This window comes from Erpetoichthys calabaricus, chromosome 5 (assembly GCF_900747795.2).
Source record: "Erpetoichthys calabaricus chromosome 5, fErpCal1.3, whole genome shotgun sequence".
Taxonomy (NCBI): Eukaryota; Metazoa; Chordata; class Cladistia; order Polypteriformes; family Polypteridae; genus Erpetoichthys; species Erpetoichthys calabaricus.
This window is the reverse complement of record NC_041398.2, coordinates 206841451-206855387: the sequence shown is the minus strand read 5'-3', so window position 1 is coordinate 206855387 and position 13937 is coordinate 206841451. Positions and strand designations below refer to the sequence as shown.

The window sequence follows — 13937 nt, the reverse complement described above, 5'->3', positions numbered from 1 at the left end:
TTATTTCTGGCCTTTGCTTTTCACAGTGGCTGATATTGTGGATGTCATGTCTAGTCAACAGGCAAATCATTAGACACTTTAAGGTTGTAATTTTAAGTGTATAATACAGGCTTTGAGGATAAAGTCATTATTTTTTATTTATATGTAATAGTGTGCTAATGACATTAAAGACACTCATTTTGCCATGTTAAAACTTGATCCTTCCTGTCATAGTATCTGTTTTAAAAGCAAAATGATTACATTTGTATTAGCATTGTTCATAGAACATCTCTAAATTGTTTAACTGAAACTCACAAATCCAAAAATAAAACAAAAATATTCTTTTTATTATATGAATACACCGTTTCTTGGATTTTTTTATATTGTATCTTTCTTTACCCTGTGAAGTTTTATTGCATTTGATGGTCTATTCTATCTTTGCCCTTTCTTTGATTTTATCTGAGATTTTTTAACTTTTTGTTAGAAGTAGCTATCAGCACTGTGTCACCTCCATATAACAGCTTACTAAAATTGTATTCATCAGTTATCAAATATGGGATACTACTAATTTCTTGTTGAAACTTCTAACTTTAAAAGTTGAACAGTTCACTCACACAAATGTGTACACCCATTAAAGTGCTGAAGATATGAATGTAGTCATGAACTTAGTCTTTTCTGTAGATAATGTAACATAACATTCTTAATCAACCAGTTGTTCAATTCAGGGTTTTTAGAAGCCCACAGCCTATCCCAGCAGAACTCGTGCAAGGCAGGAAACAGTCATAGACAAGACACCAGTCCATCGTAAGCCCCAGTTACACACAACTATACTCATAAAGGGCCATTTTATTGTATCCATTTAACCTGAGGATATTCAGCATACTAGTTACCTAGAAGGCCACAAACTTGTACATTTGTCAGTGGCTTCGAATGCTAGTATTAGAATGTTCTATGGACTATTTAACCTACCCTAAAGCACTTATTTTGGGGATTTTAGCACCAGTCCAATTGCATCTTAATGATCAGTATAGTGTTTCCTAGTCACCAGGGGCTTTATTGTTTGGTAAACATATCACTGCAAGTAGAAGTGACTGCTGAAACAGAGATTTATTATAAGATTTTTTTTCTGTGGCATTTTCAAAAACATAATCTGCATTTGAATACTTAATACTGACCTTTGCACTGTTACCCATAAAACTGAATGCGTATGTAAATCAGTTTACTGGATGCTGTAAAACTTGTAAAGGTAGCACCTCCACTGCACAGAACTTGCCTTTAACAGAGAAAACTAATTTTCATCCAAAAGAAATAGCATTTCTCTTTTTCTAATGTTTCATACATTTGAAACCACTTAAAGGTCTCTAGTTCTGCCAAGAATGACAGATAATGTTTTGAGCATACTGTAAAGCCCATTCATTGCCAGCGACCTCCAAGAAAAAATAAAGAACATATATTAAAGCCATTAACTTTTGGCAAACTGCAGTAGAGGGGTGTAGTACAAGGTTTTAGAACATCTGTTTCTGCTTTCCTTGCTTAAAGAGAAAATGATGCATTTTTTGTAGCTTTTTTTAACACTTTTTTTTTTTTTTTTTTATAGTCCAAGGAATCATCTTCTGTGTTAAGCTGTGATATCTCTGTGGATGATAAATACATTGTCACTGGCTCTGGGGACAAGAAGGCCACTGTCTATGAAGTTATTTATTAAGCACAGGATCTAAATACAAAGAGGACTCCAACTGAAGCACTTTGTTATATCTGATCTTTAAAACTAATGCTAAATTCAAATTTATATGAGGTAACATTACTTGGACCTTTTACTACTACTATTATGGATGTACAGTAAATGCTTATGATACCAAATCTTCAGCGAAGAACTGCCTGATTGAAGCCAGGCATTCTTGTATTGACATAAACTTGTAAACTAAAAAAAAAAAAAGAAAAAGAAAAGAAAAACTTAGTATTTATTATAACAAAGGATTTTCTAACCAGTATTTAAATTATGATTGGATGGAGCTGCAAGACCAGAGTATTACAATTTGAGGCAAGTCATTTTATATCCACTTCTTTTTTTATTATTCATTTCATTTTTTAAGATAGGTATAAGATATTGAATTATTATTATTATTATTATTATTTCCACATACTTAAAGTATTTTTATATAGTATAATACAAGTATCTTTCCAAAGTGTTTTCTTGTAGCATGAGTTTCTGTGTTATGACTGATGACACACACCAAGTATTAAATCACCTATTTGGTGTGCCCTAGTTTTATATGTGTTTAAAAGTAATATTAAGTCATGGGTTTTACTGTAACCTATTGATTCTGCAGACCAATTAGATGCATGATATACTGCTAAGTAGACCGTTTTTTGATGTACTGTAGCACTGCTGTGTCATTTCTCATATTAAATTTTACATTTTACACAGCATCTTATGAACCCTAAAATTTTTTTACCAAACTAGCATCACTTGAACTGGAAGTAAAAGGAAACAATTGTCAATATTGCTTAAAAATTTAAAGAGTGTACCCTTAATAAGGATCCCTCTTTTCATTCTTTTTTTTTTAACCTCTCTATTATAAAAATAAATCTTGGGAGGGAGACTAGGGAGTCGAGACGTGATCTTCTCAGAAGACAATTTGACGTCCTGCGAGACAAGGCAGTGAGACAACATTTAAAACAAGTTCACGGACATCTAACCTAGCAGTTGTTGGAATGCCTTTGGCAGACACACTTCATGTGCTCCCAGCTCTTAAAACAACGACAAGCAGAACACGCAGCTCGCCAGCAGCAGCAAGCCAGCAGTTGATCCGACCGCTTCTCCTTAGCGTGCGATCAGTAAGCCCCCCCTTCACAATATGAGCAGCAGAGACATGAACTGGCAAATGGACAGCTGTTATACAGGCTTTTAAATGATCGACGCGCAGTGAGACAAACAAAACAAGCAGCTCACCAGCAGCAGAAAGACAGCAGCTGATCCGACGGCATCTCCTTAGCATGCGTTCAGCCGACCCCCCTTCACAACACGAGCAGCATTATACATCCTGCAAGAAAGAGATTTAACCACGCACGGGGCTGGAAATAAAGGACAAGTATTGTTTTTACAAAAGTTTTAAAGTAAAAGTGAAAATAATGCATATGTAACAATTCCCATGAAAATAACAATCTCTTTAAATTGTATATCCAGTAAACCAAACCTGGGGTGGGCGAGCGAAGCTAGCATGGGGCGGAGTCCCCTAGTGATACTAAAATATATCAATAATTTGTAATAACACCATCATTGATGAAATTTCCAGAGTCTGATGACCAAACTCACAAGACTGATTTTTTTAAAACAGAAATGAGTAATGCTAGTACTGTAGATTAATTACAATGAAAAAAATAATCTGTAGCTTTATATTTTAACTTATTTACATAACAGTAAACATTGTACAGTATTCAGCAAAAATACAATAAAAGAAAAACAAGATCCACCCAAACACCCCACAACCATTTAAAACCTATGAAATATTTGTTATGGTGAAATCAGTATAATAAATTGTTTTAGGGACAAAAACAATGGAGGATCAAGGGGTACTAATTCTGTCTAGTCTGCAGAACACCTACTTTTATTTCTTCTTCAGAAAATAAAATACACAGTAACAGAGTCAGGATCAGATCTTATCATTAAATGAATTGGTGTATTAATAGCAGGACTTGACTTTTAATTCAAAATTGGTTGTAAAGTAAAGCTGCCACCTCTGTAGTATACAGTCGTATGAAAAAGTTTGGGAACCCCTTTTAATTCTTTGGATTTTTGTTTATCATTGGCTGAGCTTTCAGAGTAGCAAGTAGTAGTAGTATTTCAGCAATGACATTGTTTATTGGATTAACAGAAAATATGCAATATGCATCGTAACAAAATTAGACAGGTGCATAAATTTCGGCACCCCAACAGAGATATTGCATCAATACTTAGTTGAGCCTCCTTTTGCAAATATAACAGCCTCTAGACGCTGTCCTCCTATAGCCTTTGATGAGTGTCTGGATTCTGGATGGAGGTATTTTTGACCATTCTTCCATTCAAAATCTCCCCAGTTCAGTTGAATTTGATGGCTGCCGAGCACGGACAGCCTGCTTCAAGTCATCCCATAGATTTTCAATGATATTCAAATCAGGGGACTGTGACAGCCATTCCAGAACATTGTACTTCTCCCTCTGCATGAATGCCTTTGTAGATTTCAAAATGTGTTTTGGGTCTGTACCTTGTTGGAATATCCAACCCCTACGTAACTTCAACTTTGTGACTAATGCTTGAACAATATCCTGAAGAATTTGTTGGTATTGGGTTGATTTCATCCAATCCTCAACTTTAACAAGGGCCCCAGTCCCTGAACTAGCCATACAGCCCCACAGAATAATGGAACCTCCACCAAATTTGACAGTAGGTAGCAGGTGTTTTTCTTGGAATGTGGTGTTCTTCTTCCGCCATGCAAAGCACTTTTTGTTATGACCAAATAACTTAATTTTTGTCTCATCAGTCCAAAGCATTTTGTTCCAAAATGAATCTGGCTTGTCAAAATGAGCATTTGCATACAACAAGCGACTCTTTTTGTGGCATGAGTGCAGAAAGGGCTTCTTTCTCATCACCCTGCCATACAGATGTTCTTTGTGCAAATTGCACTGAATTGTAGAACAATGTACAGATACACCATCTGCAGCAAGATGTTCTTGTAGGTCTTTGGAGGTGATCTGTAGGTTGTCTGTAACTATTCTCACAATCCTGCGCATATGCCGCTCCTGTGTTTTTCTTGGCCTGCCAGACCTGGGTTTAACAGCAACTGTGCCTGTGGCCTTCCATTTCCTGATTACATTCCTTACAGTTGAAACTGACACTTTAAACCTCTGAGATAGCTTTTTGTAGCCTTCCCGTAAACCATGATACTGAACAATCTTTGTTTTCAGATCTTTTGAGAGTTGCTTTGAGGATCCCATACTGTCACTCTTCAGAGGAGAGTCAAAGGGAAGCACAACTTGCAATTGACCACCTTAAATACCTTTTCCCATGATTGGACACACCTGTCTATGAAGTTCAAGGCTTAACGAGCTAGTCCAACCAATTTGGTGTTGCAAGTAATTAATATTGAGAAGTTACATGCATTCTAATCAGCAAAATGACAAGGGGACCCAAATTTTTACACAGCCAGTTTTTCACATTTGATTTAATTTCATACAACTAAATACTGCTTCACTAAAAATCTTTGTTTGGAAAACACCCCAGTACTCAGATGTTCCTAGGAAATGAAAGACATACCACTGTTATCTTTTTTGTTGAAAGTGGAGTAAATTATTATACAGGCTGAGAGGGGTTCCCAAACGTTTTCATATGACTGTATATAATAAAGCACTACAAGATATCTGTGTGTCTGAATCCACTGAGCAGTCCAGTTGATCAGTTTGGCCTGTGGTTACTCAGTGGAGGAAATGATATTGGAACATTAAGGACATAAAATTCAGTTTTCGTTTTTTTTTTTGTTTTTGTTTTTACTTTTACAAAAAAGTTAAAATGTACAGAGCGACATTTGGTTGCTAAGTACTAACAAGGCTAAACCCGAAATATTTGCAAGAATATTATGGATGTCTTCACATCTATCATTGGTAGTACTCAAAAAGAGAACAGGAACTAGGCTTTACAGGAATGTGGACGAGAGAGGAAGTGCCAGGCAGCACAGGTTGAGGCTTGCAAAGATACTGAGCAGAGACATAGCGAGTATATGTATGATTTTTAGATTTTACAGTGTTTTGAAAATCTCACTGTATTCAGAAATGCTTCTTATGAATTACATGAAATCTACAGAGAATTTCAGTGGCGAATAAGTTTCATAATAGCTTGTAATTATACTAATGTAAGGCAGTAGTTGAGGTCTGAACAATAAAATGATGAATATAATGATGTATGATAAATATCCATCTGTTAATATCTACATGTTATGACTTCCATCTGTACTGTTTTGGGTAATTCAATCCAATTAAAGATAACTAGGTTTAACAATTTTTTTTTTTGGCTTGAATTATTGAATGGAAAGGAGCTCCCTAATCTCTATATCCCTCCAGTTCCCAGGCATTTTTCAAGTAGACTTGCATGAATTAGTTGAGTTATTGATAGAATTTCTTGCACAATTGTCACAATAACTTGAGAAAGATAATAAGAATAGTCATAACATAAATGTAAGGTCACCATATAAACTGAATTCTGTAAAATTCCATTAATAAACTGACCTATCATAGCAAGTGCAGCCTGCTTGCACAGACATTACCGTTGTTACCTCAGGGATCCAGCATTTTACATCACTGTCTGTGTGGACTTTTGCTTGTTGCCTTCACATCAAGATGGTCTGTTTGTTAAGTTAATTGCCGACTCCAAATTGGCCAAATTTGGACGTGTGTGTGTTTGTGGATCCTCTGGAACTGGTACCCATTACAGAGTTGGTTTCTACCTTGCACACAGTGGTAATGGAATTGATTGTAGACCTATGTGATACTGAAGCAGTTTTGGACGATGTTATAATGTATGAGATGATTTATATATTAGATTATTCTAACCCAAATTTTGTTACTTCAGATGCTTAGTTTTAATCATGCATGTGACACTTTTTTCAAGATATTTTTAAGGTAGCCAGTTTGAATCTACTTGTTAATCTGGAATTTCAAAAAATACATATCCAAAATCAATTAACAGAATCAGAATTAGCAAAAATCTCAACTGGTCCATTCTTAATATGTATATCATAGAATAATAAACATTTAACAGTATGCTTAGGTATTTTACCAGAGGAAATATCACTTTTATCAAGAACTTGCTTCATTTTTTAAGTGAAGATGAAATCCTTTTTAACTTTCAGTCGAATATTGACTATGCAAATGTATAGCCGCTGAATGTTTAACTTCCAGATTAAAACTGAATTTTCTCTTTCTTTTTACAGAAAGATAATATTGACTTGAGATTTCCAGAGAAGATTTTCTGTTCCCTTTCCAAAGCCACCTATTTTTACAGTAAACTACAGCTGGAACTTGGTTAATTTGGATTACATTCCAGTTATCTAAGGTCATTAAAACAAGGACTTCACTTTGAATCCAGATGAGTCATATTGTGAAGTGCACAAGCATCCAAAATACCTGGAAAACTACCCGATTGTCTAGGTGTGGGTTCCAGTTTCCTAAATAGAAGGTGGTATTTGTAAACATGTTCCAGAAGTGGATTGTTGGCAGATATTTCACAGGAATTTGCTTGGGAAATCTTTCTAATAGACAGTCATGTGATCATTCACTACATGTGTAAATAATCCTTTTGGAAACTTTGTTCATTGAATGCTTAAAAGAACCAAGTCTGTGGATCTGCTGATGTACAGTGCCTTTGCTGCTATAGATCAAACCATTAATATAGGTAATATATTGTATTGGTTTAGGTGTACTCCATTTGATATTCTAGAGTATAGAGCCACAACGTTCAGTTTAAAATAGAATGTCTATTTGACTTCTGGAAGTGGTAGCCAAATTTGTATTGAGTTCTTAGTGTTTTGTGTCATGCAAAGATAAGCTGAAATGGTGAAGGATTTTTGATACTAAAATTTTGATGTATATAGTTCTGATACAGCTCTCACCAGTTCCTCAGCAGATGATAGAGCATCATCACTTGTGAAACCAGTCTGTATAAAATGTTATACAGGTGATAAAATTCCTAATTTTAGGTTGACTATAATTTTTTTTAATTAAATAAATCAAGAGAAAACAGCACTGCAGCAAGTAGGGGCTTGGCCAGATGGGAAAACAATCATATAAAGATAGAGGTTCATATTACCATAAAACTGTTAAGTGTCATCACCAAACTGTGGTTTAAAAAGCAGAGTGGCACTGTTTCCTTGAATGTTTTATTTTGTTATAGCTTAGCTATTTTTCCCCTTCCATATCCTCCTGGACCAATGTCCTTCTGTGTACAAAATGTAGTGTACTTAGCAGAATTATTTGTTCTTTTCCATAAGTTCTTGAAATGCTTAGCCTTTACCAGGTGGAGCTTGTGGCTAGGAAAGGAATTATGTTCCTTTCAACTAAGGAATTGCAGTTTTTGCATTTTTGCAGGGGTACAAACAGTGTAATCAGCCAAATTCTGAACAGATTAATGCTTGTGTATGTAAACCTCCTGGTGATAAGACATGCAAATCTTCAGCTCCTGTAACACAACATATAGTTTCATTGAAATCAAACTAAAAACACTCATTACTTCATAAAAAGAAAAAGAAAAAACAATGCACAAGTAAAATTACTAAAAAGAATAATACTGCCTTAATTGTACTTCTGGACTGATATAAGAAGCATGTCTGTATGTATGAGTTCAGTTGCAAGTTATAATAGACTTACAGGATTGATTTGGAATTTTAAAGTCATTGAGCCCAAGCATTTCTATACTGGAAAACTGTCCATAGGGGATATTACATCTTGTTAAAATATTTACTCAGAGGTCACAAGAATTTTTCTTCCTCATAACACTGCCGGAAAAGAGAGTCATAGTGGAAGTACATATTATGTTTTTAAAACAACTTCCATTAGTTGATCAATTGAAAGGAATATGGCTGCCTAAAGGTAGTCATACTAAGATTACACATACTTGCTTCAAAGTTGGCTATGTTCATGGGCACTGGTTATCATAAGTAAACTTAAAATAAGTTGATAGTTGATGCAGAAGTTGATTCAGTTTTATTGAAGTACATTTCCAAGATTGCACTTTTTTGTAATTGTGTTTAGTTTTAAATATATAGTACCTTATTGTGAATGATTTTCTGAAAATGATGTGTTCACAGAAAGCTGAAGCTTGCATGTCTTCAAATACAATGGCACATTTTCACATTTTTCCTTGTTCTTTTTAATACATTTGAAGAAGTTTAACCTCATCTTCCTTCTTGTCAAATTGGCTAGTGAAAGTGTTTGTTACTTAATACGTTCAAAAATGGAAAATTTTCAAATGACAAATTTTATTTTGTAAGTCTGTTGGACTTGGCTTGTTATACGCTTTCATTGCTCATGTTCATTCCTGTCTCTTCCCAGCTGCCTTTTGATTTTATAAGTTACAAATTCTAATGTGCGGATTTGATGTTTTTTTGCGGATTGCACATATGTGTACTGTATGTCTTTCTGCCTAGTAAAGCATCCAGGTACTAAATTCCTGTTTTATTTTATTGTAACATTTGAATTTTAAAAGCTTAACTTCGTGTTTTTTTTCCTCTCTCTCTCTGCTGCCTTGTCTATTTATTTATATTTTTATTGGTGACAACAATAATTTAATTGACAACTAAGAAGTCTTGCATCTGCTTTGATATTGAATAGTTCAAGACATTTTTTAAAAGGGTAGTAATTGAAACATGCTGTATAAAAGGATAAAAGAAACTACCTGTTGTTAGGTGTGAAGTGTTTCTTTAATACAGTATGCTTACTGTCTCTCTTATTCCGTGTCTGGTTGTACTGCTGAATAATTTATAAACTTAAACAGTCAAGTACAGTTTTATTCCTATTCATATATGCATAAATATTCTGTCTTTTTAAATTTTTAATTCACCAAACAACATTGTAGTCTTGAACCTTCTCTCCAAGCTTCCATTGTTGTTCCATGTTGTTCTACACTTCGATCCAGCAATGAAACGTCTATGTGAAATCTGTGTTAATATATTATAAAGTGCTTCATATAAATTAAAATTAGAGTAGACCATGAGAATGTGAATACCAGTTTACAAACTAGAGAAATGAACCTCTTAACAAAAAAACTAGATCAGTAATTGATAAGATGGGAATATCAAGATAAAAACTGAAGAAAAAAAATCTCCAATGCTCTTTTATGTCACAGGATCCTCAATGTGTCAGGTTGTTGTCATACTGTTCCACCACTGCACCAGGGCATTAGATTGGAATTTCTATTCCATTTCATGCAGCATACTTTGATTTATGAGGTTGTCTTCTAAGTAAGTGAAATTAAAAGACCAATATCTGCTCATAAGAGATTTTTGTAAGATGGAGAATTTTCTAGTATGGATACTAAAGGTAGACAAAAGTGATTGGTTAAACCAGACTTCTGTTCAATCACAGTTTCATATTTTATAGACTGAAATGTATAATGGTAAATGCTTACTGTTTTTAATTACAGTTATTGAGTACCCACTAAATCATCCATCCATCCATTTTCCAACCCGCTGAATCCGAACACAGGGTCACGGGGGTCTGCTGGAGCCAATCTCAGCCAACACAGGGCACAAGGCAGGAACCAATCCTGGGCAGGGTGCCAACCCACCGCAGGACACATACAAATACACCCACACACCAAGCACACACTAGGGCCAATTTAGAATCGCCAATCCACCTAACCTGCATGTCTTTGGACTGTGGGAGGAAACCGGAGCGCCCAGAGGAAACCCACGCAGACACTGGGAGCCACTAAATCATATACACTTTTTATTCATTAATTATACTAAATGCCATAAACATCAAAAATGCAGTGTTTAGATATATTTGTAAGGCGTGAGTTTTAAACTAGGTAGATTGTTGACTTGCCTACATATGAATGAGTGTTATTGTGTAAGCTAAAGTGTGCCTTTAAGTGAACTGGCACTCATCCAGTATTGCTTCTGCATTATTCCTCATACTTCTGGGACTGGCTTCAATCCAGCGCAAGACTAATATTTGATGAAACACATTTAGATCATGATCTGTCCATCCACAATCGTTTGAAACCAAAATAGAAGGATGTCTTAAAGAGAACAGATTATTTAAGGATCTGATAGAAGTGCTTCCATTTATGTGGAACACATGGTAAATGTATCTCTACTGAGCAGATAACAGAGAAAAACCATGAAATATTTGAGGACATGAGGCTTCCTGGTGTAACAAAAAAGATTGAGAGAGCAGGAAAGAGAGAAATAAATAGCATATTTTTTAAGGGTGAAACAAGTGAGTCTTACAGAGGTATGCAGCATGTGGTGTGAGGTGTTGGGTCTCCTCCTTGGCCAGGCTATACAGTTATGAGACTGTCTATTTTCTCCTAGAAATGAAAGGATCCTTCAGAACCTGACACTTGACACTTCATACGTTCCAGAAAAGCTGTAAATAAGTAAAGCTTATCTACACCATTCTGAATATAACTGGTCACCATCTTAATGTAATAATGTGGCTTTTATTATGTTATCAGACTGAAATTGGATTTAAGTGAGAGACAGGCAAGAATTATAAAATGTTAGATTTTAGCAGTCCCAAGAGAAATGTAGAAAGGATGCAAAATGATAGTGTAAAGGTTTTGCAAGTTAAAAAAAACAAGAAAAGTTATTTGTGTGATTTGGTGTTAAGTAACTCAGTGAATATTAACTAGGCACTGCTGAAATGTAGATTTAATGATTGTACATTACCATGGTCCAGCAGCTTAAAGAATGAGGCAGTCAGTACAACAGCAATACGGTACATACTATGCGGCACATATTTTGTTGGAATCTTCCTTGGGAATACTAATACATGAGCTTTAAATCAAATTAAATGATTCTGGTTGTCCAGTATTGCTACATGTATGTGAATGTATGTCTGTGACGATGCAGGTTCTGCTTCACGCTCCCATCTTGCTTCCGGGAGCCCTTGAACCCATCACCGTTGGTAATGTTACCAGTGAGCTTGGCAGTGAGGCACAACAGTGAAGCAAGGGGATGGTGTAAAAAAGTGCAAAGTTCTTTTATTAAAAACAACAACAAAACAAGAATCAAAAACAAAATGTTACAGTAAATAGTGCAGTGCATTAATTCATTAAATCTTCAATAAATAAATAATCCAATAAAACAAGTGAAGTGGAGGTTAAAAAAAAACAATAGAAAAAAAAAACAATCCTTTAAAACGAGGTTAAAACCATGCTGGAAGCAGTCCTTTAAAAACACAAAGCCTGGTGCTTCTTTTACCTGGCGGCTCCTCTGCTTCTCCCATCTGGGCCCCGCAACAGGAGAAGTCGCCCTATCAGCAGCTGACCTTCTCTGCCTGCTTCTGCTGGTCGGTTTGCCTCGCCGATCCCTGGCTCCAGTAGGCTCCACCAAACAGCTACTTGGGATCCCTAACAACCAGGGCTGTCACACTGGGGAATCCACTTCCCAAGTCCCGACTCCCGCTGCCTTCTCAGCCTTACGCAGCCATCCGTCCTTCTTCCAGTCACTCCCGCTCATCACTAAATGTTCAGCGGGAGGCAACCACAGTCAACAGCTCCTCGGGTGCCAGCCAAACACCCAGGCTCCCTGCTCAGCTGCATTCTGCGCTTGCTCGCTCTACTGTACCAGCTTTCTCCTTCTGCAACCTCCGTTTCTTTCTCTGTGATTTTTCTTTCCCTTTCCTAGCCGCCTCACGCTTCTATTTAATATTATGGGGACGTGGTTCACCTGTGGCAATCGGACAGCTCCCGGGAACAATTACGGATGCGGGCGACTCCTCACTTGTGCACTTAAGCAAGGACCACCCGCATCACAAATCACCCCAGGAACCACTTCAGCCACACACCACCACTCCCCCTCGCTAAGCCGTGAGTGTGGCGATTATTTATATTAAAAGTGGCCCTTTTGACATGAGCTGTGGACCTACTATACCACAATGTCTTCCCTGTAGTAGTCTGGTGTCCAATGAAGGACTGGTTTCTGAAGTTCTCTTGTTGCTGCTTTAAGACCCCAGCTCATTGGAAAAAGCAAGAAAAAATTCTTGTAACAAAAGGAGCTATACAGGTGCCTGACCCGACATGCATGCACACAGAGGCACAAATAAAAACCAAGAAACTTTTATTTTCCTCACCTGTGGGGCACATCTTCCCCGTGATATCCACAGGCACAACACAGTCCCAAGTACAAATAAACCACCACCACAGCAAAGTACCCTCTTCTTCTTCCTCCACTTCTCCTCCCAGGCAACCTTGTCCTCCTACTCCCGACTCTGGCTCCCGGGGTGGTGGCTGCTGGCCCCTTTTATAGTTCACCCGGAAGTGCTCCAGGTACATGATTGCCGAGTTCCGGCTACACTTCCGGGTGTGGTGAAAACACTGCCCATAAGGGCTCAGGAGTTCCAGCTGCAGCACCCCCTGGCGGCGCCTGCGGGACCCAACAGGGCTGCACCCAAGTCCAATTCCCGTGGAGCCCTGCAGGAAACCCCGGGGGGCGGCCATCTAGCATCCGGGGGAGGTATTGCACAGTCCATGGTTGCTCCCCCTGAGCATATAATCAAGGTGCGTCCCAGCTGGTCCCAGCTTGTCCGCCACAGTCTATAGATGTATAAATGAAGTGATTTAAATTATGCCTGCCAGCAAAAATGAAGACATTTTTGCCACATTCCATACTCCTGTTTTAAAGACTAGTATTGATATTATTAATGGTTTTCGCTACTGGAATTGGTTGACAACACTACACTTATACTATTACTTAAAACGCACTCTTTTCTATTTGGTTACTGAGTTCATGATGTTTTCCTTTTTATCAGGTACAAAATTCCTAGACTGAAAAGTGATTTTAATAGTCATACCTCATCATCTATGCTCACCAATGCTACTACTTGGCAGTTTTTCTTTCATTCCACATATATGGAAGTGATTCGTTCAACTGTCTCAATTTCAGATTCAAGAAAATTGGAAGTCAGTGCTCCAGACATCATTTGCATGTAGTTTCTGAAATAAAAACAAGGAAGGGAAAAGTGCCTTTACCCTCTGAAGTTGTAAATGGAATTCAAGCGGCCATCGAGAGTACTCTTCGTTTAACTTGCCTCATGTAGTTATAGCCTGACAGAAAGAGCAGGTAGAGACATGTACTGTAAATGTACTGATCTGACTCTCAGTAACATCGCAAGTACAGACGCAAACCAAGTGTAATGAAGAGTCCCCAGTTCGATCCCCACTCACTCCTATATTTGCCGTTTTCAGTAGTAAACTGCTCTTTTTG

At 37.1% G+C, this 13937-nt stretch overlaps 1 protein-coding gene across 3 annotated transcripts in view; it reads left to right on the top strand.

Moving 5' to 3' along the window:
• LOC114652192 (transducin-like enhancer protein 4) overlaps positions 1-8512 on the top strand; it is a 194357-nt gene extending 185845 nt beyond the window's left edge. For all 3 annotated transcript variants that reach the window (XM_028802439.2, XM_028802438.2, XM_051928051.1), the window contains exons 20-21: positions 1577-2024; positions 6946-8512. In XM_028802439.2, the coding sequence (XP_028658272.1) occupies positions 1577-1684 (108 nt within the window). In that variant the 3' untranslated portion in view covers positions 1685-2024; positions 6946-8512. The remainder of the gene's footprint in view (positions 1-1576; positions 2025-6945) is intronic.
• The last annotated feature ends 5425 nt before the right edge of the window (positions 8513-13937 follow it).